This window comes from Bemisia tabaci, chromosome 2 (assembly GCF_918797505.1).
Source record: "Bemisia tabaci chromosome 2, PGI_BMITA_v3".
Lineage (NCBI taxonomy): Eukaryota > Metazoa > Arthropoda > Insecta > Hemiptera > Aleyrodidae > Bemisia > Bemisia tabaci.
The window spans coordinates 75,790,207-75,815,067 of NC_092794.1; the positions used below are offsets into that span (position 1 = coordinate 75,790,207).

A 24,861-nucleotide genomic window follows, 5' to 3' on the forward strand; every position below is an offset into this window, starting at 1 on the left:
TCTCCGGGTAATTCCTCCGGAGTCAGAACAACCACTGAACAACGGTTGTTTACGGCTCCGGGTAACTCCGGAGAGCTCTCCGGCAAGGGCTCTCCGGAGCAACGCAGCTATATTTGTAAAGATCAGGCTGATCGTGTATTCAGGCCTGTACCGACCTACGTCATCCAAGATGCCCAAAATCCTAAATGCCAACACCTCCTCTTTTTTCTCTATTAGGTCTTGTCTCGACGGCGCAACTGTTGAGGGAAATTGGCGCAACTGTTGAAGGAAGGAAGTGTCCATAGAGAAAAAAAAGGAGGTGTTTGCATTTCGGGCATCTTGGAATTTTTTGATGACGTAGGTAGGTACAGCGGGGTACAGCGACGTCCCCTTCACGCTGTACCCACCTACGTCATCAAGTCATTTTTATGAAGACCACCCGCGATTTTCTTCGATGAAATTGTTAGAGCAGTCCCTGTATTGAAAAAGTAAAAACCGCGAAATCGTAAGTGGGGCCGTTTTTTTTCGAGTTTTTTATTTTATTTTTAAGGGTAAAATGGCGGCAGAGTTAGGGCTGAGGGGCCAATGTGTGACCTCCATAATCCTCAACCCTCTGGTCAAATGAAGTTCAAATTTCATGTATGTTAGTCTTCAGAGCTTCCTCAAACGTTTTAAACCCTCCCTTATTATGATGCGGGTGATGGGGCAATGTGGATTTTGGTTTGTGATTATCATTATAAATCATGGAAAAAACTTGTTATTTTACAGTGTGTGAATAATTTTAAATCTACCGTGATGAAGGCATGCGATGTTTCCATATTTTCGTTTTATGCAATAGAAAAATTATGTTTTCCAGAAAATGTCAATTTTTATATTTGATTGAAACCAGTCCACGCTCATTGATCAGCGCTACTTTTTACATAGGCACATCAGCTTTAATTGACGAATTTTGACATACAATGGAGCATTATGTCAGTCATTTAACTTCAATTTATAAACGTAATCTATTCACGAAATTGAATGCACGTGATTCGATGTCAGCGGATTTGGTTCAAAAAAATTTCCCGGATTATATATAAAGAATAAAATACCTATAAGGAAAAATAGTCTTTAATTCGCGAGTAATAAGTAAAAAAAAACCGTTCAGAGATTCTGCAGATGTTCGCGAAGAATTTAAGTTCCAATCTCTTATATCTAAAGAGAGAAAAAAAGAGAAAAGAAAGAAAAGGAAAGAAGAAAAAAAAAGTCTACAAATGATGAAATTTCAACTTTTTCTTTCTTTTTTTTTCTTCTTGAAGGATGACAATACTTCTTCTACCCTAGGGAAGCGAGAAAGTAAAAACTTCAATATTCTCGTTCAGTGATTACGCGGGAGTAAACAAGCAAACCCAATTAGCGCATGAGCCTCCAAAGTTTATTTCTCGCTCAAAGATTTTTTCGCTGATTTTTGGAAATCAGGAACAATGAGCTAGAACACATTTTTATCGCTTGTGAGTCTTTGAAGTTTTTTTTTTTTTTTTTTTTTTTTTTTTTTTGCTTTTTTCTTAATTTTCTCTTCTTTTTCTAGTATAGCTTCATGTTACAATCACTCGCAAATCCTTTTGAAGGAGATAGGCTCAGAATCAACAGTCCCTCTAAAACTTTTTAAAACTTCTTCTTTCCGTAAATTTTAGCATATTTTTTTTTTTTTTTCCTTCCTAGGCTGGCCGATGAATGAGGCTTTTAGGGGGTTTTCAAGGTGAAACTAATTTATAATAAACTATTCCTTTAAAAAAAAAAAACACGAAGGAAAGAAACAACTTATTTTTTTACTTCATTTTTTTTTTCAAAATGAATTATTCACTTTTTCACAGGTCTTTTTCATTTACAGGTTCAACATACAAAGTTGACAATTGACGCTTAAAGTAAATTATTCTGGGCATTTCAACAACTGAAGTTACGAGATAATGATGAAGAATAAGATTGCAACAGTTTAAAAGCTTCAGACAAGAAGCCGCCTGCGAAGACTGCACTGCGCGGCGGCGTCGGATACACGTCACCGTCAATTCAAAAAACCCGCGCAAACCTCGCCGTCATTGTTGTTTACAAAAATCGAGCACCAGCCACCGCCGAACTGCACCAATCCGGTGCGTATTCGGGGTGCCCTGTTGACTGTCAAGTCGTCAGTCGGAAAAACCCGTCCGAAACCCTCTAATCAACCTGAAGAGCTCATAAGTCAACTCTTAATGACCATTCGCGTTCGAACCTCCGAGCTGACTAGTGTGTAGTGCGTATTACTTCCGCTTCCTTATCTTCTTGGTTCTCGCTAGTTTTTTTACTACCGTTTTTTCGTTTTTTAGTTTTTAAGTTCCTATGTCTTCCAGCTAGTTTTCTATTTTCCTCATTTTTCTAGTCAATTTCTTTGGTTATTTTTGTTTATCCTTTTCTAAGTTTTTGTTAATCTATCTCCGTTCCATGTGGTAAGTCCGTCTTTTCTAACCTCTGTCTCCCGATGACAGCCTAAAAATGTCTGATCCCCCAGTAGATCCAGGGGACCCCCCTGGTATTAACTCCCAAACCCAAAATGCTTCTGTTTCCGTAAGTGCCGATCCTTTAGTTAATGCTACCGAAAGTAGAAAAACGATTATTCTTAAGAAAATTGATGATTTATTGTATCCTGATAACTCAACTGGCCCCTTTGTTATCTCCTTATCTTATGATGGTTTAGGTAACAAACATGCTACCCTTATAGGTGAAGCCCTTTATAGATGTAATATTGTCGGTATTAAGTCCATCAAAAAGATTAACAAAAGTTTAGTCAATATCGAATTTGTGAAACGCGAATATGCTAACAATCTGGTTTCCAATCACAAAACTATTCTCCCCTATGAAAATGCTAGGGTTTTCATTCCCCTCAATTATATTACTCGTAGATTAGTAATCAATGACGTACATACAGACTTAGGCATTGAATCTATAGGCAACTATCTAAAAGATAAATATGCTAATGTTATCTCAGTTCGACGTATCTTCCGAAGAAATGAGAAAGGTGTTTTAACTCCTACCCCTAAACTCGAACTTCTTTGGGAAGGTACTACCCGTCCTGACTTCTTTTATATCTTCTATTCTCGTTGCAAAGCTACCCCCTATATCTACAACGTTACAACCTGTTCTAACTGTTTAAACTATGGCCATCGTGCTGAATTTAAGGGTATCTTAACTTGTAAAGGTCTTAATCGATGCCCAAACTGCTCAGACCAACATGCTGCGCATGATATTTGCCCTAATACAACCAAATGTCTTCATTGCAAAGGTCCCCACAAAACCTTTGACCCTGCGTGTCCTTCATTACTTGAACAGAAAGCTATTAAAAAAATTATGGCCTTCGAAAATCTTAGCTTTCACGAAGCAACCAAAAAAGTTGAGATGCTGAAAACCGAAAATATCAAACTGACCCTGAATGACAGACTTCTAGCAATCCAGAATAAAATTAAGGCAGGAGAGACCATTTCTATTGATGATATCGATCCCAAGAACTTCCCGGTTCTGAATAATAAATATCTAGTTCTAACCTCAAACAATGACCAAGAACAAACAAGTCCTGATAACTTTCAATATTCTATCGACGACCTTAGAAGACCCTATTCAGAAGTCGTTCTTTCCCCCTCTCCTATAAGAAAGAAAGTTAAGATTTCAGAGGTTAACGATCCAGTAATGCCTTCCGATAGATGGCTTAAAAACTATCAAATCCAATCTTCTTCTACTCAGATCCATAAACCAATCAGTGATCAGAATAAAGGTTTCTGGCCCGTTCCGAATAAAGGAAGCCAAACTATTGTCGCTCAATCACACTTAGGACAACAGCAACTTAAATTGGCTCCTCCCCCTAGTAACAAAAACTCTTCATATTCTAATTCATCTACCATACCTACGAAACAAACCCCTTCCGCTAGATCCCCGGTACAACCTCCTAATACTGGACAAAAACAAGCACCCCAACAACAATACAAACCTTCTTCTTCTACAAAATCAATAACCCCAACCAATCTCCAAACTAAAAAGACAAATCCTTCACAATCCACTATCAATACACCTTCTCACACTCTTACCCATTCTTCTGAACCTGTCTCCTCACTAGTCCTGATGGATATTGGTAGTGAGACTACTCTATCTCCCTGATCTGCCCACCTAAAACCCAGTTCTGTTTTTAATCCCTTTTTCTTTTTTCCCCTTTCTTTTTAACCCCCCTACTTCCCCTCTTTCCCCTCTAACACTCTCTCCTTATGTCACCTCCAACTTTATCTACTCTTCCCTCAAACTTTCATATTCTGAACTGGAATATGAGATCTTTACTCTCTAATGAAACTGACCTCAAAATTCTTCTTTCTGACTTGAAACCAGACATAGTTTTGTTATCTGAAACCTGGTTAAATAACTCTTCTCGAGTCAAATTTCCAGGTTACAACATTATAAGAGACGATCGCGACGATGGTTACGGTGGCCTCTTATCACTAATTAAAATCAAATATAAATTTCAACGTCTTTCCTTAGACACTACATCACTATTAAACTCAAGAATAGAAACACAATCCTTCAAACTTATATTTGATAATTCATCTGAATTCTTCTTTTTGAATATGTACATCAATCCCACAAGTAAATTTCTACTGAACAACCTTTTGACCTTCTTTGAATCCAATAACCTGGTTGGCAAACCTCTTTTCTGGGCTGGTGATTGTAACGCAGAACACCCCCTGTGGGGCTACCCTTCTAGTGACCCTAGAGGCGAAGTTCTTGTTAACCTTTCCCATCAATTAGATCTTTTCAATATCAACTCACTTAATCCCCAACCAACAAGAAAAACTGCTCCGGGCCGTAGCCTTAGATTCAATGATTTGGCCTTTATTTCTGAACCACTCTGTAGGAACACTTACTGGAAAGCTCTTCAAACAGGTGGTAGTGATCACCTACCATGCTCCTACTTCTTAAATAAAACAATCTCTTCAGATATCACCTCGATACCTTCCACCTCCCCATTTGCTCTTCCTAAACTAGAAAAGTTACCAAAATTGGAAAACTGGAATTTGTTTAAATCACACCTTAATCAACTTCTCACCTGTTCCTACTACAGTTATGATAGCTATATCAATATAGTGAAAGAAGCCTACGCCAACAGCGTTAGAGATGAGAGATTACTGAAAACTCCTCATTCCCAGTTTGTCCAACTCCCTCCCTCTTCTTCGACAACCACTATTCCTCCTAAACCCAAGAAATATAAAAGAATTCCCTGGTGGAATGAGGAATGTCAAATGTTAAAAAATAAACGTGACTTTCTCCTAAGAGATTACCAGAGAAATTGTTCCTTTTCTACTTTTTTAGAATATAAGAAGACCAACGCTGAATTTAAACTCCTGGTTAAAAGTACAAAAAAGAAAAATTGGAGAGAATTCACTGACAAACTTAATCATTTTACTCCTGCTAAAGAAATTTTTGAAAAAGTTAGGATTCTTAATAGATCACTAACCCCGTATCAAGACATTAATTTTGATTGGATTGATGATCTTCATCTAACCCTTACCCCTGATTCTCAGTTCTCTAAACAATGGAACAACTCTTCATCCTTCTCTAACTCATTTGAAAAAATTTCGAAAGAAGAATTCTTTTTGGCAATTAAGAAACTTAAAAAGAAAAATCCTGGTTTAGATGACACCTTGGTTGAATTCATTTCAGAAGCCCCCACCAAAGCCCAAAATATCCTCCTTGACATTTTTAACAATATCCTAATTACCAAAAAGATACCCGATGACTGGAAAAACGTTAAAATCTTCACTAGTTTAAAGAAAGACAAAGATCCTCAATTAGCCTCCTCCTATAGACCGATTGGAATTATCTCTGCTTATAGGAAACTTTTTGAAAGAATAATTCTCAATCGGTTAGAATTCTTTCTAGAAAAAAATCATAAACTCTCTCCTTTCCAATTCGGATTTAGAAAGGGAAAAAATGTATATCATAACCATTTTCAAATTTCCAGCCATGCCTATAAGGCGATCGGTGAAAAAGCTTATATGGCAACTCTTTTTTTGGATATTAAAAATGCCTACAATAACGTTAACTATAATATCCTTTATAAGAAACTCATTTCAATTGGCATTAACCCTGATCTAGCTCGTATTATTTTTAATCTTATTTCAAATAACTCCATTATAGTCTCATATTTCAATAAAACTACGAATCCTCGCCTCCAACCTAAAGGCCTGACCCAAGGTGGTATCCTTAGTCCGTTACTTTACCTTATTTACACCTCTGATTTATTTAGATCCCTCTCTACATCATACATTTCTGAATTTGCTGATGACATAGCTATTTATAACATCCATAAGAAATTAGATGTAGCGATGGAGTTACTTAATTCAGACCTTAAGTGTATTAACAATGCACTCTCAGCTCTAGGACTTGACCTTTCTCTCCCTAAAATCCAGGCTATTATTTTTTCTACTAGGAGACTCCCTGATAACCTTTCTTTTAATCTTGATGATTTCTTAATCCCTGTACTTCCCTCGGCCACATATTTAGGCCTCCTATATACTAGAAAAATGAATTGGCTTCCACATATTAATTCTATTAAACTTAAAATTTCTTGTAAATTAAACATCTTGTCATATCTACATGGTTGTTCTTGGGGTATTAACCAGGACGTTTCTCGAAAACTTTTCATGAGTATGATTCGCCCGATTCTTGATTTCGGCCTCCCAATATACTGTAGAAATTTTAATCTTATTGAAAGAACTAATATACTCCAAAATTCTTGCCTACGTAAAACTTTAAGTGTTCTTAGATCAACCCCTACCAATAATCTAAACGCTGAGTCAGCTATTCCCCCTATCCTTAATAGATTTAATTTCCTAACAGATAAACTTCTAATCAGAGCAATGAGCATTAAGCACAGCCCCATTATAAGGAATATAAAGATGCTTGAGAGATCAATTATGAATAGTAACTATTGGGTTAATAAACAACACCCACTTTTTCTTAACAGATGGATTCTGAGAAATCCTTTACTTCCCAAAATCTTAAAAAGCGATTTGCCGTGCTCGCTCATGAGAGATCCTGTTTTCCAATTTTTCCAACCTAATACCATCTTCTTAGACATTCCTAAAAAAAAACTATCTGATCACATTTCAATCCAAATGAACTTTAACGAATTAATGAGATTAAAATTTAGGAACTTTACCCAGTATTATACTGATGGCGCCAAGACGGCTGAATACACCACGTCAGCCTTTCTCTCTAATGAATTCTATAAAGTCTATTCTCTATCGGAATATAATTCTATATTTGAAGCCGAAACATGGGCTATTCTCCAAGCTGTTGAACACAGTATTAGCCTTAATCTTTCCAATGTTGCAATTTGTACAGACTCTCATAGCGTATTAGTTAACCTGATTAATCAACAACCGGACCTCCACCCCCTCATTGAAGAAACTAAAGAAATCTTGTTTAGATACCGAGAAAGGAATATTTGGCTGATCTGGATTCCTAGTCACTCAGGAATATTAGGTAACGAAAGAGTTGATCAATTGACTAAATCTATTCATTTAGCTCAGCCAATTGATAATAAAATCTTTTTTAAACAATTGTTCCCCCTTATCTCCCAACAAAACTTTAACGATTGGAACTCTGATTGGATAGCTTGTACGTGGAAAGGCCAAAGACTAAAATCTCTTCTCCCTACTCTCTCTCGTAAACCTTGGTTTTATAGACTTGACTGGAAACGCTCCCTTATCACGAATCTAATTAGACTTAGAATTGGTCATGGCCTGTACCCCACTCACTTGTTTAGAATTAACTTAACAACCTCTAATTTGTGTGAATGTGGTTCCATTGGAAACCTAGAACATATCCTTTTCCAATGTGATAAACTTAAAAATAGAAATACCCTTTTTTCTGAACTTATAAATAAATTTGAAATCTTCCCACCCTATTCAACCCTATATCTTCTTTCGGTCGGCGACCTCAATACCCTTAAATCCATAGCCCTTTTTCTAGATAAAAATGATATCCACCTCTAATCTACCAAATCTTCATTCTTACACTAATAATTTCCCTATATTTATTTTTCACTTCCACCAACCGTCTTACCCTCTGTTTTATTCAATCTACCTTTTGTCCAAACAAATCATTCTCTCTAACACATTCAATCCCTACCGTATGTTCACTTTGTTTGTTTTCCATTACCCAGTCTCTGGTCATAGGAAGTCGCTCTGCCGGGTATCAGAGCGTGAAAATGGTGAAGGGTTCTCACCCTCTCTCTACTCAACTCCTCTTTTTTATCAATCTTTCACCTTTTTCCATGTTTTTAGTTTTTTCTTTTGCACACCTCTAAAGTCGGTAACTAGTCACCTGTAACCTTCTCTCTACACTATCACACTAGTCTAAAGTTGGCTGCAGGTGCTTAGACACAAAGCCATAAAACAACAGAAAAAAAAAAAAAAAAAAACTCTTAATGACCATTGAATCATTAAGGAAGCAACTAGAGGAGATGAGTAAGAGACAGGAAAAATACGAACAGGCTCTTATGAGCCGAGTGTTGAGTTCTCGATACAATGACTAACAAAAGTGAAAGCATTCTTAATCTTATCGCATGGAATGCGAATGGATTAAAACCTGCCAAACTCTTAGAATTTAGTGAAAAAATGGCAAAATTATGTGTAGGTATAGCATTGTTCTCTGAAACCCATTTTGCTAGGGAATCGAGAGGATACTTGAAAGGATATAGATTTTTTAATTCACGACATCCTTCTAATAACGCTAGGGGGGAGCCTCTATTGCTATCAGGGAAAACATGAAACACTCCGTTCTTGAAATTGTAGAAGAAGAACGTTTCCAAGCGGTGATTATTCAAATTGAGTCATCGCTAGGGCCATTTAATGTCAGCGCTATATTCGCTCCACCGTGTCATCGATGCTCAGTTGACGATTATTCTGGTTTACTTGATGAATTGGGTCCTCGCTTCCTTATCGGGGGGGGGGGGGGGGGGGGGGGGGCACTTCAACTGTAAAAACGTCAGATGGAGTTCGAGATTAACTAACCCGAAAGGTGTTAATCTTGAAACTGCATAGTCAATCTTATCGGAGGTGATTTTATCTCTCCGGGTAAACCCACTTTCTATCCAGGTAATCCATTGAAAGAGCCTGACGTAATTGATTTTTTCATCTTCAATAATCTCAATCTCAATAACAAAACTTCTTGCAGTGTGTTAGAGGGAAAAAAAAGATCATGTGCCGGTTCTCTTATCTATATTTGCTACTCCAGTATTGGTTAAACGCCCACCCTGTCTAATTTCTACTCAAACAGACTGGAAAAAATTTCGAGAATTTTTAACTTCCCGTAGTAACAACTCGACTTCAATAAACGACTGCTCCACACTTGATAAGGAGGCAGAGTCATTAATTTCGAGCATCCAAGAAGCTGCAAAAGCAAGCACGCCGGTTGCTAGAACTTTTAATAATTTTCATCATAAATGCACTCTTCCAAAGGAAATACTCAGCCTTATTGACCGCAAAAACAAAGCGGGAAGGAGGACACGGATTCCTCACCATGAATCTGATAAACATCTCTACAATAGACTAAACAAGGCAGTGTAGAAACGTATTAATGAATTTCGTAATGAAAAATTTGTAGCTAATCTCAGCCCAAGCGAAGCTAATGATTACACCCTTTGGAAAGCGACAAAACCCCTAAAACGTCCTTTCCTGGCTAGCTTCCCAATTATAAAACCAGACGGTGAATGGGCAAATAATAGCCAGGAAAAAGCCCATACCATTGCCGATCACCTTGAAAAAGTATTTCAACCTAACCCCTGCGAATATCCAGAGAAGGAATGCGAACTATAGGAAGAGTTGGTAATATTAATTTTCTCCCTGCAGAAAAAATCAACAAAATTACCTATGGCGAAATTTTCGAGGAAATTGAATATAAAACAAAAATCAAGAAAAGTCCAGGTTTTGATCTTATCTCAGCAATTATTCTCAAGCAACTTCCTCCTGCGGCAATCGAAAAGTTAGAAGCACTCTTTAATGCAGCGTTGTCATTGAACTACATCTCTAGTCAATGGAAATTGGCTGAGGTGATTGTTATTTTAAAACCCGAAAACCTCCTTCAGCCTCTAGTTCGAACCGCCCTATCTCCTTACTTCCCCTGATATGCAAACTTTTCGAGGAGTTATATATTATACGTTTACTGGCAAATGTAAATAAGAAAAAGTTACTTCCTAATGAGCAGTTTGGTTTCAGGGCTAAACATAGCACAATAGAACAATTACACCGGATCTCTTCTTATATTGAAAAGGCGCTAGAGGAGAAACAGTTTTGTAATATAGTTTTCTTGGATGTCGCCCAGGCATTTGACAAAGTCTGGCATTCTAAAGTGGCTTTTAAACTTTCAAAAATCTTGCCTGGGAACCACGTGCAATTAATAATGTCTTATTTAGCAGATAGATCTTTTAGGGTTCGATTTGAAGACTCTTACTCTGAATTTAGGAAAATAAGAGCAGGGGTACCTCAAGGTTCAGTACTCTCCCCCCCCCCCTAATCTTTAGTCTCTTTACCGCTGACGTACCTAAACCTAAAAACCGGCGCTCCGCTTTGCTCCGCGCCGGTTTTTAAAGTTTTAAAGATGTTGGATTTGTTATCAGATTCGAAAGTGTATAGGAAAATAGGGAAATGCTTGACATTTACTTTACAAAATAAAAACAACGCCCTTGTAAAAAAATGGTTCCAGAACGATTGGATAGGCAAATCCACAATGCAGAGTTTAACAATTCTAAATGCAATCCCTTGTAGAATATATGGACTTGTAAAGACCCACAAACCTGGAATGCCATTGAGACCAATAGTGAGCTCAATAAATAGCCCTTTTTATAATATGTCCAAATATTTTGGCAATATATTGGAAAAAGTAGTAGGTAAAACTGGCCGTACAGTCAAAAATTCGTATGAATTTATAGAATTTCTAAAAAGCCAAATTCTTCCTGATGACTTCGTTTTAGCATCGTTTGATGTCGAATCAATGTACACAAATATTCCCATAAAGTTAGCTTTGAACGTTATCACGGAAAAATGGCCACTAATTGCCCCACATACAACCTTACCCAAAAAGCAATTCCTAGAGGGCATTAGGGCATGTTTAGACTCAACAATTTTTAAGTTCGGAGAAGATTGCTACAAACAGATTAACGGACTAGCGATGGGTGGACCGGTGAGTGCCAGTGTTGCCAACTTGGTTATGGAATATTTTGAAGAAAAAATGTTTGAAGTTTTTCCGTATAAAATGTTATTTTATAAGCGCTTTGCGGATGACATAATTCTATGTTGTCATAAGGACGATCTCAATAGTATTTACCAATTCTTCAACATGTTTTCGAGTAACATTAAATTCTCAATTGAATATGAAGCCAATAATGCCATAGCTTTCCTGGATGTTCTTGTTAAAAACAAGGGAGTAAATTTGTTACATCGTGGTTCACAAAACCTACTTTCTCGGGCAGATATCTGAATTTTTCGTCTGCACAACCTCTCTCTCAAAAAATCAATGTAATTAAGAATTTGGCAAGATGCGTATGCCTACTTACTCATCCCATGCTCCGCAAAGAAAAAATAAGGGAAGCTAAAAAATTGTTATTTGAAAATTGTTATCCCAAGCACCTTGTCAACTCTATATTTGAGAATGTAGTGAAATTTTGTTATAATGGCTTTCCCCCTCCAAAATTGTTCGAAAAAACCGAATTTGTTGTATGTCCGTACGTTTCCTCCTGCTCAGAAAAGATTAGATCCGTGTTAAAGCCGCATGGCTACACTTTAGTCACATCTAATAAATCAAATTTACAAAATTTCCAGTCTTGTTTGAAGTCAAAAATCCCAACTGAAAAGCTGTCAGGAGTGGTGTATGAGATACCGTGTGGAGATTGTCAAGGCGTCTATATAGGGCAGTCATCCCAATATCTGCATAAAAGGCTGGATGGGCATAAGTTTAATCAATATGAGGTGACAGCGCTAAAGCAACACATGAGAGAAAAGGGTCATTCCTTTGATTTCAATAACACCAGGGTGTTGAAGAGAGAGAAGAATGAACAGATTAGGTTGAATTTGGAGGGGTTATGTATTTTAAATAACCAAAATGCTATAAATTCTAGAACTGAGTTTGCTCACTTTGAGGAATATTTTTCTAATCTCTGAAAACTTTCATTCTGTATCAGTACCTACTACCTCTCTGCGGCGGGGGCTTATTGTTATTGTTTGTGTTGATGTTTATCATGTCTCCTGTTATCGTTAAACTGGTCTCTTGCTGCGACTGGACTGGGTTTCTGTGTTTTTTCCTCGTTCAGTTATGAATAAACTTCGTCTGCCCTGAAGATGGAGAAAATTGTCTCCGAAACGTCGGTGTTTAAAATGTAGTGTGAAGATTGCAAAATGTAATAAGAAGGTTGGAAAGGACTCGTGATTTTTGTTATATATATATATATATATATATATATATATATATATATATATATATATATATATATATATATATATATACACAAACGGCATGCATATTCGTAATCTACGACCCATGATCGATGCTCATTACATGGTCTTTGGTCCAGGTCTGACATCAGGGGAGAACGCAATAGTGTATTTCCTTCGGAAAATACACTAAAAAGGAAAAATCGGTATCTTTGCTGACGACACGGCCGTTGCGTCCTCTGCGCCCACATATGAGGAGACAGTCACTAACATCCAAGAGTGCCTGGACGACATCCAGGATCGGACTGAGCGCGATCGCACGGCGCTTAACGCCACCAAATCAGTTAACGTAGTCTTTACCTTAAGACCATATGTTTATGTCCCTGTGATCCTAAATAAAATTGCTATTCCCCATGCACAAAAGGCTCCTTACCTTGGCCTTACTATGGACTGTAAGTTAAAATGGAAGGAGCATATTCTAGGTAAGTAAGAAAAAGCAAATTGACTTAAAGCACAGACAGATGCTATGGCTTCTCGGGAAGCGATCTAAATTAAAGCTAAAAAATAAAGTTTTACTTTATAAATCAATGTTAAGGCCATTCTGGGTATACGGCTGCCAGATTTGGGAAGGTGCCGCCAGTTCTAATCTCAAAATTATTGAGACAATTCAAAATAAAATACTCAGACAAATGGCAGGGGCCAGGTGATACGAGCGTAGCATCGATATTAGAGATGAGCTCGGGATCGAAGAAATGGACATGTACATCTCAGGTATGTACAAAAGCTATGAAGAGAGACTGGGCGGTCACCCCAATTCTAAAGCAATAGCGCTTTTGGATTGAGGCTCCGAGACCCAGAGGTTAAAAAGACGCAAACCACATGAGTTGAGGGCGGCTCATTTCCGTCGGTGTTAGGCTCGTGCCTCTGGCCCCTACCAGTCTTATTGTTAGTCGACTGACAGGGCAAAAGCATAGTCAGTAGGTAAATTCTCTAGAATCTAGTTCTAGGAATAATTATAGTTAATATTAGTTAGTTTTTCTCCCGCTTTTTACAGGATTTTACTTCTATCTCATTTGTTCATCCTTCATTGTCATTCTCATTAATTTAATCCATGAAGCGGTGTTTATTTCTATTTTATTATATTAGGCTTAAAGGAAAATTTGTAAAGACTCGTAAGGTCTAGTAATATAAGTTGTAATTCAATATGTGTAATTACAAAAATAAATAAAAAAAAAAAAAAAAAAAAAAAAAAAAAAATCTTGGTGAGTGCTCTTTTAACTGCTTGTACTGCGCGTTCGGCCTGGCCATCAGTGGCAGGGTGATAGGGAGCAATGGTTTTGTGGAAGAGCGTACCTTGAGATTTGAGTAACTGCTTGAAGTAGGCTGATATGAAGCAAGGATCATTATCAGAAACAGTTTTAGACAATTCTTTCAACGGTGCATCAAGAAGATCAAAACGGGTCCATTTCGCTGAGCCACCAGTTGTCAACTCCTCGTCTCAGCCTGCTATCCCTCCACCTGATCAATGTTCCATAACTCCTGAAATGGATCTTCGAACTGCTTCAAATTCATCTTCAGAATCTCCTCAATTACAAGATTCCACAAATCTTCAAGCTTCTTCAAGTTAATTCAAAGCCCTTTCGAACTGTTGATAGCCCGGGGAATGGTCAAATTTCTGACCATTCCGCAGAATGAGTCATTCCGCCACCCAAGTAGCACAGATTTCAATAAGTAGCAACTACATTGTTAAAGTATTGCAATTCCACTGAGTGTTGTGTATGTTGCGTAGCCCCTATTTGAAGGAGCCCCATTTATAGAAACTTATTGCAACAACATTTAAATAAGTTGCAATTTTTCATTGCAGTGCATATTGCTTACCTTTCTGACACGTGGAGCTCATTTTGTCGATAGTTAAAAACCGGCATGAATTGACTAAATTATGCAAAAATATTGCAGTTTAATAGTAAAAAAGTTACAATTTTATTGAAATCAAATTGCAATTCAATTTCAATATTTTCGTTGCACTGTGCTACTGGGGCATCGGGGCTTAACATATACATTATACCTAAGCTTTCCATAGCAAGGACAGACTCCCTTGACATGGCTGTTGATAGTCTATACATTCCTAATAATTAAAATGTTTTCTTCAATACTGATCAATGAGCACCCCAAAAAAACCCACCCGAAGACAATCTGTGATGTCAGCTATATTGAATGTCACGTAATTCTCACATTGATTCTTTATTTCGATTACCATGTAACCATTTTTTCTTTATCTTTGAAAAAGTGGATAGGTAAGTCTAAGATGGGCTCCTTTTGTTGACCATGACCCTTTCCTTCCAGAATTTACTGCAAATTGGGTCATATTTTACTTGGTAGAACTGAAGCTGTAGCTATTGAATGCCACTTTTCATTTTTTTCATTATATTACAGCTCTAATATTTTTTATTCTTCCAGGGAGGAAGTTCGTCAAATGTTCGATCATGCATACTCAAGCTATTTATTTCATGCGTATCCCTATGATGAGCTCAGACCCATTAGCTGTGATGGTGTTGATACCTGGGGGAGGTAACAATCTCTATATTTCATTTTTCCTCAAAATTACACATTGCTTAGCTTTTTTTCATTAGGAAAAATCGTACTGAAGCCGTGGGAAAGTCGATTTTGTCGTTTATCTGCCTTATCATTACAAAATTAAAGAAAGAAGTCTTTCCATCTTTCAGAGGGGTGCTGTTCAACAACAGTCAAAGAAAGAAAAAAGAATTAAAAGTCGTTCTAATTTTCTCATTTGGGTTTTCTCTTATTAGTTTTTTGCCTCATTTAATGTATTGGATTTGTCTTTCTATTGGAAAAAGATGGAATTTTGGAGGATTTAAGTAGCTATTGTCCATATTAATCCAATAAGAAAGGGGGGGGGGGGAAAGGATGTTGGATTGTCCTGTTGAAAAATTGATTTTTCAGATTCCTAATGCAATAATTGCTTTATTAACTTGTTACTTCTTAAAACCAAAAGGGTCATTCCACTTTTCTGTGTGTGACAACAATTTAACTATAAATAAGAATTTGGAAACTTTCTTGGGGTTCAATTAAAAAATAATCAGCACTAGTAAAAATAACTTTTTTTATAGATCATTACAGTTTATCAGAAATTGTTCTTACTTTGTTCCATTCCTCAGAAAAAATTAAAAGGATGCATTACAGGTGTGACCAATTTTGGAAGTGAGTTCTGCCTCAGTGAAGCGGAAATTCAGCGAATTTTATGAATGTAAAAATCTGATAAAATTATATATTAAAGTGGAGGGTTTTTGCTTCAACTGCAGATTATCTGACTTCAATTTTCTCCTTTTCTTTCCGTGAAAAATTGGAAAATTTGCGTTACGGGTGTGACGTTTCGGGCCGGACGTTACAGGTGTGACGTTATGGGCGGCCCAAATTGTCTCTCTGAGATTCATTAATTCTGAGAGAGTTTAAAAGTTAAAAAACTAACTTTACTTCTCATCCCCATATTGTAGGCAATCCTAAGCAATTAATCAATCAGCAATTAGTCGCATTTTAATGTAGAACATGCCAAAACTACATTTTTCTACAGGGTGGCCCAGACATGCCGTGCCAGGGCTTTTTTTCGGTTAATGTTGGTCATACCTATGAAGTCCAGGAATGGGGAACTGACCCTAAGGAATCCGGATTTCTTAGTCCCAGAGTCCCCCCCGCGTCCTCTTGGGAGGGTAAAAGGGGGGTCCGTACTTCAAAGGTCAAGATTTATGTCAAAATTTTAAAATTATTTAGTCGGAATCCGAAAGTACGGAACTTTTAAACTTGCATCGACACCAAGAAATCCAAAACGACCCATCCGTGTCTAAAATACTGACCCGTAAAGGTCAGTATTTTGGTCCCGTAAAGGTCAATCGAAGTCCGGTTTGGGCGAAAAATCGTCTAAAATTGCACACTTTAAGAGTCTGAAGATCAAAATCCCGAAATCACATTTTCAAGTTAAAATATGTGCTTGTTTTCAGATTTTGAGTCGAGAAAATATATTTTAAGCGAAGAATATACAACGTACTCAATATTTTATTTGAACCAAAACCAGTTTTTTAAATTGTCCGTCTTTTTCCGCATCCAACGAGAGCTCTAATAAGCTGGGAAACCAAAGGGTTCGAGAGTTCACTTTTTCCGTAGCGCCACTTTAGAGGCTGACCGAGCGCCGACCGACCGGCCGCTCGGTGGGCCTGGGATGGATAATATCGGAAAAAGTGAATTTTTGGAAATATCTGTAATTTCTGAACTCAGCTACCCTCAAGAATCCCTAAAAATGTATTTTGCACGGTTTGAACATTTAATCTAATTTATTAACACTAAATTCGGCTTTGGAACCATAGTTTGGCGCTCGAAAATCGGTCGGCGCGCGTAGAGTGGAAACTTTAATCGTTCATAACTCGCGAATCCTTTGGTTCCCCAGCCTAATGAACCACTTGTTGGATGCGGAAAAAGACAAACAATTTTAAAAAAACTGGTTTTGGTTCAAATAAAATATTGAGTACTTTGTATATTCTTTGCTTAAAATACATTTTCTCTACTCAAAAAGTGAAAACAAGCACATATGTTAACTTGAAAAAATTATTTCGGGATTTTGACCTTCAGAATCTAAAAGTATGCAATTTTAGACGCTTTTTCATCCAAACCGGACCTCGATATCTTCCTTCGTTCGAGAGATATCGAGGTTCACAGGTTTTGACTCTCAGCCCCCCCCCCCCCCCCCCCTAGCGTCCCTCCAAAAAAAATTTTTGGGGGTTGAGTAAGTGAGTGTGAGTAATCAATAGACAAAGTTTGAAAAATTCCGGGGAGGGGGGCGAAAAAGGCCGTTTTTGCATCAAGCTCTTTCCTCGCCACTGTGGCCGCATGCCCAATGCTCGGTTTAGTTCCATTAACTACTCCGAGAGTGGAAGCTGTGTGTCAGAACGGCCTGCGCTTCGCTCACGATGGAACCAATTAGGTCTGTAATGCGTCTGTAGTTGCCCCCCTGACTGATCGCAACCTGTGTTGTGTCTCACAGCTATTCTCTTGTAGTCGCTTTTTCCAACTTTCAGAGAACCACAAAAAATTGTAATTTTTGCTCAGGGTCAGTGTAATCATTGGTCGTAGGAGTTTTTATAACTAGTGCACTTTTTATCACAACTTTTTCTCACCATTATGATTCGCATCCGGAAACCCTCTTTTGATCCTATCATTCTAATGTTGTAACTTCAGACTTTTGGTGGACACGCTGAATGTGGAAGGAGGCAAATTATAACATTGTTTTGAAGACCTTCAAGTAAATTTATTTTTCTCAGCTCTAGTTGATTAATTTGGATGAATCAACATTTTGAGGAACTAATTTCCTCCCAAGCCCCCCAAAATTTAATTTTTGCGATTATATTTCAAGTTCTCTGGGTGCAGCTTTAAAACCAATTTTTATTCAGTAGTGCTACTATCTTATCGTTGGTATCATCAAAAAATGCCCTGTGACCTTTTCATCCCATCTGATCCATTTGCAAAGCGTAATGTCCCCTCTAAATGAGAAAATTTGTTGAATTTTTCAGAAATTCTGTGCATATTGGCCAAAAAACCAACTATCATTATGACTTGGGCACGACCGTCCATGATAAGCAGCTGTTTCTTGACTGTGTGAACTATAAATGGCATGTATATACCTTTTAATTTTTTGTCTCACTCTTCTCTATCTTTTCCATGTATTGTTCAACGAGTATTTTACTCTTTTTAGTTATTCCTTGTCACTGATTGATGCTCTTGACACATTGGTTGTGATGGGGAATTACTCGGAGTTCAGACGAGTTGTCGAGATCGTCACAAATGAAATTTATTTTGATGCTGATATCAATGTTTCTGTTTTTGAAACAAACATTCGAATTCTTGGTGGTCTACTAAGTGCTCATTTATTCTCCAAAAGGTAAACTGATAGTTTCATTTTATAATGAATAACGTCTTGTAACATTTTTTCTGTGAATAGTGATGAAGATTTCTTCAGTTGATATGACTTTGGTCGCCATAGACTGCAATGAGAGGGCCCTCAAAACGCAGGAAAAATATTTTTAGCCAAGTACAATATTGGTGGGTCAAAAACATTGAATTTTCATTTCGGATGGAAAGCACAGAAATATCTGCACAAATTTTTAAGCTTTAAAGGTAAGAAAAATTTGACGTCTAGTTTGACCTCTCAAATTTAACTGGAGATATCTTCTGGATCTCTTGGATAAGTAAGAAAAGTAACTGAACCCTCTTATGTCCATGTGCAGCAGTAATTGGCTAGGTACTTCATCAAACCATAGAGTACCTAGAGGCGTAATGTAAGTGGGAGAGCTGGCGCCACTTTTAAGCAATTTCCAGGTCCCCAATTCCAAGACTCCTATGTGACGCTGAGTCACTTTTGCGATACATGATCGATTGTTTTTGATACACGGGTACCCGGCCATCCGATGTAAACAAAGAAGACCGGAATTTCCTCGTAATGCACATAGCCATTTTGGATTGAACATGTATCAAAAAGTGACCGAAGCTCGGCGCACACCGGGCTCGGAACTCATTGAGCAGATGGGGTCAGCTCTCCCATTTACATTACGACTCTATGCATCAAGCAGAGTAAATAATAAGCTTCACGCAAGTTGAAACGGGGGTATGAATACATTTCTTCTTGAAGCTCCAACATCTACCAACTAAGAGCATGAAAAAGGATGTAATTGTGACTAAAAAACGGAAAATGCATGAGTCAATAATCGATCAAAGAAGTGAATAATTATGCTTAAAACAAGGATGTCATCAAGCGAAACAGGTGAGCACTGAGGGTTGCTGTCATCTGTTGTCGGAATCTGTTGCTGTTGTGCACTGCAAAAGATCTGAAGTACAGGGGATAATAAGTACCTAGTCCTGTGCTTAAATACACAAGTGCTAAATGTGATAAACTAAGGCAAACGCAGCAACAATTATTTTACTCCTTCCCACAAATCAAGGGAATAGGTGAAATATTTAATTTTAGTGTTCAATCCCAAATGTTTATACCTAAAAGCAAATTTACAAGCCATTAAACCCATATTACAACTCTCATAAGGCAAGACTATGATTCAGGACTTCTGTTCTTCGAAAAGAAGCTGTTTCAAGCTTTTTAAGCTCAAAATGCCTTTCTCGCTAAAATGTACCTCAGAGGCACTTAGATTCAATGTAACAAAAGGGTCGTCCCAATAGTCTTGCGCTTTTTCCTCTCATTTCAAAACTATTAAAGATAAGGAATATTCGATTAGATGTGCGTATAAGGCACACTCCCACCCTCAATTTGAGCTCAAGTTTTCAAAAAATCGGATTAACAGGAGGCTAGGAGATCATTTCTCCCGCACCACCTTCAATGCATGCGTTTCCTGCCACCTCGAGGCTCGCGATAAGTCAGCATTTTTTGAAACACCTGGCACATTTTTTTTTAATTCAACCATTTATGGACGATTCGATGCAAGACCGATCGAGAAATTTCAGGAAAAAATTTAACCATATTGTCTAGTGCCATTTAGTGTCATTTGACGATCTACGCGTTAAAGCGTCGACTCATTGCACAAAATCATTATTGATCACACTTGGCCTGCCATCTTGGGCTTCACTGTGCACTTCTATTCTTCCTTGGCTCAATTCTATCGCTCATTGCGTTTTTCCCGTAAACTCCATGAAGTCTGCAAATAATGTCACACGACCTAACTTTTTCCAAAGTCCAAAATCAAGCTACTGACCGAACTTCACAGTTCTCTAGCTTCGAAAATGCTATAACTTCGTAACACACTTTACACAATGAGCTTGCACATAAAACACTGATTGCACTCATCATCAAAGGCCTAAAACGCAACTTGCGGAACAGGTTAACAACCTGGTAAAAAATACTGATGAGGATTCCAATGCGGTCGGATCAGATCGGCCGCATTCGTCCACACGAATACGTCGTAGATTTTAAAAAATTTGGAATTTAACTAAAGCTGAGAGTATGCCTCTTGTGCACATCTAATCTTTTCTCTATCTTTAATAGTTTTGAAATGAGAGCAAAACGCGCAAGACTTATGAGATGACCCTCATACTTGAATGATGCAACAGTCCCATTTAAAAGAAGCGTCAAATTGCGATGATGGTGGCCTAGGGTTGACAGAAGTTTTTCCTTTGCATTTTTGCAATTTTTAAGAACGTATGCAGGAAATTTGGGTCTCAAAATGCTCTGAAGAAGAGATGGAAGCAATATCTCAACATAATTTAAGGCATTGACCAAAATGAGAGCAGCTTCTGACATCATTTGAGGCCTGCAAGGCATCAATTCAGGGTTTGGGGTAATTAGAAAACTTCGGTAGTAAGTACACGATAAGTATGGAGATAAATCAAAATTTTCTGTGTACCTAAAACCATTAGCAAACATCTTCATAATCTTGTTCTTTTTTCTCTCTCCTCCTTTCTTCTCCTTCCCTCATGCACTCTCTCCTTGTCTCTCCTTTTCTGGATTTAGAGCCGGTTTGGCTTTAGAGGAAGAATGGCCTTGTAATGGTCCACTTCTAAGATTAGCAGAGGATGTGGCCAAGAGACTCCTACCAGCTTTTGATACCGCGACAGGAATGCCGTATGGCACTGTCAATTTACGCCACGGAGTTCCTCATGGTGAAACATCAATCACATGCACCGCTGGTGTTGGCACTTTCATTCTTGAGTTCGGAACTCTCTCAAGACTGACTGGCAATCCAATTTATGAAGAAGTAAGTACAGTTCTGGAATTTCATTCCCCTTGCAATGGGCCTAACATTAGAGTAGGAGCAAAATGATACTTTAGCTGAAACATCCTGCTGAAGTATCTTAATGACATAAATTAAGGAATGATAGAGTGTTAACTTGTTCTATAATGAAAAGAGGTTCCAGTATAGGGCCCATGAAGTATAGGTAAGTTTATTTATCTGATCCGCCTTGCGGGTATCTAAACCAGCAGGTGGCAGTAGTCTTTGCAGCTTAGGGGTATTCCTGTCTAATCGGGTCTCAACTGCTAGTTAATTAACTACCAGTTGAAGGTAACGTCCAGTGCATAGGAAATTGTCACTGATTTTCAACCTCTAGTTACTGAACAAAGACTACTCGCCAAAAAGTGCATGAACTTGATTTGTTCCCCCATATCCTACATCAGGTTGTATGTACTGTCTGGAAACCCCATAAAGTACAATAGAGTCGCAAAGTACTGGATCGCCATTGAAGTCACTTTTGGAGGCTGTTTTGTCCAGTTCTCTGGAGACTAGTGTGCGGGCCTAGCAATGACGCACACGCAGAGACTCGCGCTCGGCGCTCCCCACTCCCGACTCTGCTCCGTTCGTCGGCTAGGTCCACACACATTGAACCAGCTAAGTAGGCTGGTAATAAGTCTGAAATTGAGTCCATAAATGAATATTATCCAGGAGTAACATACATTCATGGATTAATTATGGCTTTGAATATCTAATTATAGCAAAATTTGCACAAATTAATATAGATGGAATTAATAAAAGTCGAAAAAACACAAGCAGTTGTTGATTTCTCCATAAGCCACCGTGTTAGAAATGCCGGTTGGTTCACACTTTGTATAAGTCAGAAATTAAATCCCTGCATGAATAAAATCCAGGAGTAACATAAGTACATCAATGGATTCATCATGGCTTTGGTCATCTATTTATAGCAAAATTTGCACAAATTAAAATCGATTGAATTAAAAAATGTCGAAAGAACACAAGCAGTCGTTGCTTTTCCCATAAGCCGCCGTGCTAAGAAATGCTGGTCGGTTCACACTTGGTTTCAGACTCAATTTACGTCCCTTTTTGAATATTATTCAAGAGTATGATACATTAATGGATTCACTATGGCTTTGACTACCTGTTTGCAGCAAAATTTGCAAATATTCATGATGATTGAATTAAAAATGTCGAAAAAACACAAGCAGTTCTTGATTTCTCCATAAGCCACCATGATGATAAGTGCCGTTGGTTTCACATTTGGTACACACTTTTCGGAGCACAAGTGGCTCGGAAAGGCCCGTTAATGGATTGACTTCATCGGCGCTCCAGTACATTGCGACTCTATTGTACTCTATGGGAAACCCTTGCCGAAAATTCAATTGACAGTTGAACGAGATGACGGAACAACCCTTTCAAAGAAGAGGGTGCGGGTGGCGGGGTCCGCCTACCGAATGCAGGTAGTCAAATCAGGCTCCCAATGAACGAGTGAAACGCGAAGAACCGGAACGAATGTTTTGTCCTAAGTCCCAGTGGAAACTTAATAGGCAGAAATAGCGTTAGGTAGTTGAAAATCAGCCCGTTAACAGGCTCTCAACCAGTAGTTATACAGGGTGGCCCAGACCTACCGTACCAGGCCTTCTTTTCGGTTAATTTCGGTCGTACGAAGTCCAGGATCGCGGGGATGAATAGGGAATCGACCCCAAGGAATCCGAATTTCATAGTCCCAGAGCCCCCCTGCTGGCGTCCCTTAAGGGGTAAAAGGGGGGTCCGTACTTCAAAAGTCAGGGTCTCTGTCAAAATTTTGAAATTATTTCATCGGAATCAGAACGTACGGAAATTTTTAACAGTAATCGACACAAAAAAATTCCACAATTGGCCCATCCGTGTCCAAAATACCGACCCCTCAAGGTGGGGGACAGCATCTTTCAAAAAATTTCAAGTTCTTAAAATTGACGTGGAGACTTGGAAAAAATTTGTATTCATGGGTAATGGACCCCAAGGAATCCAAATTTGAAGGTCCCGTTGTCCTCAGAGACTTTTCTGATGAGGCACAATGGGACTCTGAACTTTTAAATTTAACCGGTGTGGAGGTTACCCCTGTGCCCCATCAGAAAAGTCTTTGAGGACAACGGGACCTTCAAATTTGGATTTCTTGGGGTCGATTACCCATGAATACAAATTATTTCCAAGTCTCCATGTCAATTTAACGAACTTGAATCTCGTGAAAGGGGGCTCTGTCCCCCACCTTTAGGGGTCGGTATTTTGGACACTGATGGGCCGATTTTGAATTTCTTGGTGTCGATTTTAGTTAAAAATTTCCTTACGTTCTGATTCAGATGAAATAATTTCAAAATTTTGACAGAAACCCTGACTTTTAAAGTACGGACTCCCTTTTTACTCCCTAAGGGACGCCAGCAGGGGGGCTCTGGGACCATGAAATTCGGATTCCTTGGGGTCGATTCCCTATTCATCCCTGCGATCCTGGACTTCGTTCGACCGAAATTAACCGAAAAAAAGGCCTGGTATGGTAGGTCTGGGCCGCCCCGTATAGTGACAAGACACGTCAACCTCTAGTTGAACCATAACAGACAGTCAACTACCAATTGAATGATTTCACAGGAATCGCCCTTAGCTTTCACATTCTGTTCTCTCTCCATTTTGTTTCATTCCATAGTTTAATTGTAGCTGTATAATAGAAAAATCGTTTCACATGAATGCCGTGGAATTTCTATGAAGATCTCTAAGGAGCAACTCCACAAAACCGTGTCTGAAAATTGTCAAAATTGAATGCAAAAGTGCATCAGGAACATCGTGAATTACTGAAATATAAATCAACCGGACCTGTTGACTATATCCTGTTGACCATGAAAGAATGGTCAGCAGGGTATGAAAAATGAAGATTTAAACTCACCTACTGAAGATTAGATCCTTGAAATCAGACCAAGATCGTGTCTTCTTTCCGTTATTGGTACTTCAGAAACGGCAGCATCAGTTCACTTACTTTTGTGACCATCTCTAAAGTTTGCTTCGAACCAAACAATTCATCTATCTCTGCACCTCTTTCAATGTGTGTTTAGATAGTAACATTTTTCCCCAACTCTCACTTTATCTATAACTTTTTTGGGTTTGATTTGTGTTTCTAGACTGCATTAAGAGCTTTACATGCTCTTAGGAATTTTCGCTCACCCATCGGCCTTTATGGGAATCATTTAGATGTTACCAATGGGCGATGGACAGCTCAAGACTCCGGAATCGGCGCAGGTGTAGACTCATATTTTGAATATCTTGTGAAAGGAGCAATACTTCTTCAAAGGCCGGAGCTCATGGAAATGTTTCATGAAACCAAGCCTGCCATCGACTCCTACCTGAAAAAAGACGACTGGTATCTCTGGGTATCTATGATGAAAGGACAAGTTACAATGCCAGTTTTCCAATCTCTTGAGGCCTATTGGCCTGGCGTTCTGAGTCTTATAGGTTAATATTTTTCAACAATTTGTTTAGGAGAGAGGTCTTCCAAATTAACCGGTTCTTAATACATTTTTACTGGGAGACTAGCTATAATCCCTGGCTGCTACATGGCCTGACCCCCCTCTGAGGCCCTCTTTGCGGGCCCTTGTGACTTAATCTAAATAGAGCAGAAC

The 24,861-nt window shown here is 38.4% G+C and overlaps 1 protein-coding gene across 3 annotated transcripts in view; it reads left to right on the forward strand.

Annotated features, from left to right (window-relative positions):
* Edem1 (ER degradation-enhancing alpha-mannosidase-like protein 2) overlaps positions 1 to 24,861 on the forward strand; it is a 57,589-nt gene that overhangs the window by 16,820 nt on the left and 15,908 nt on the right. For all 3 annotated transcript variants that reach the window (XM_072296292.1, XM_072296293.1, XM_072296294.1), the window contains exons 2-5: positions 14,919 to 15,029; positions 18,220 to 18,405; positions 20,980 to 21,223; positions 24,364 to 24,694. In XM_072296292.1, coding sequence (XP_072152393.1) covers positions 14,919 to 15,029; positions 18,220 to 18,405; positions 20,980 to 21,223; positions 24,364 to 24,694 — 872 coding nt within the window. The remainder of the gene's footprint in view (positions 1 to 14,918; positions 15,030 to 18,219; positions 18,406 to 20,979; positions 21,224 to 24,363; positions 24,695 to 24,861) is intronic.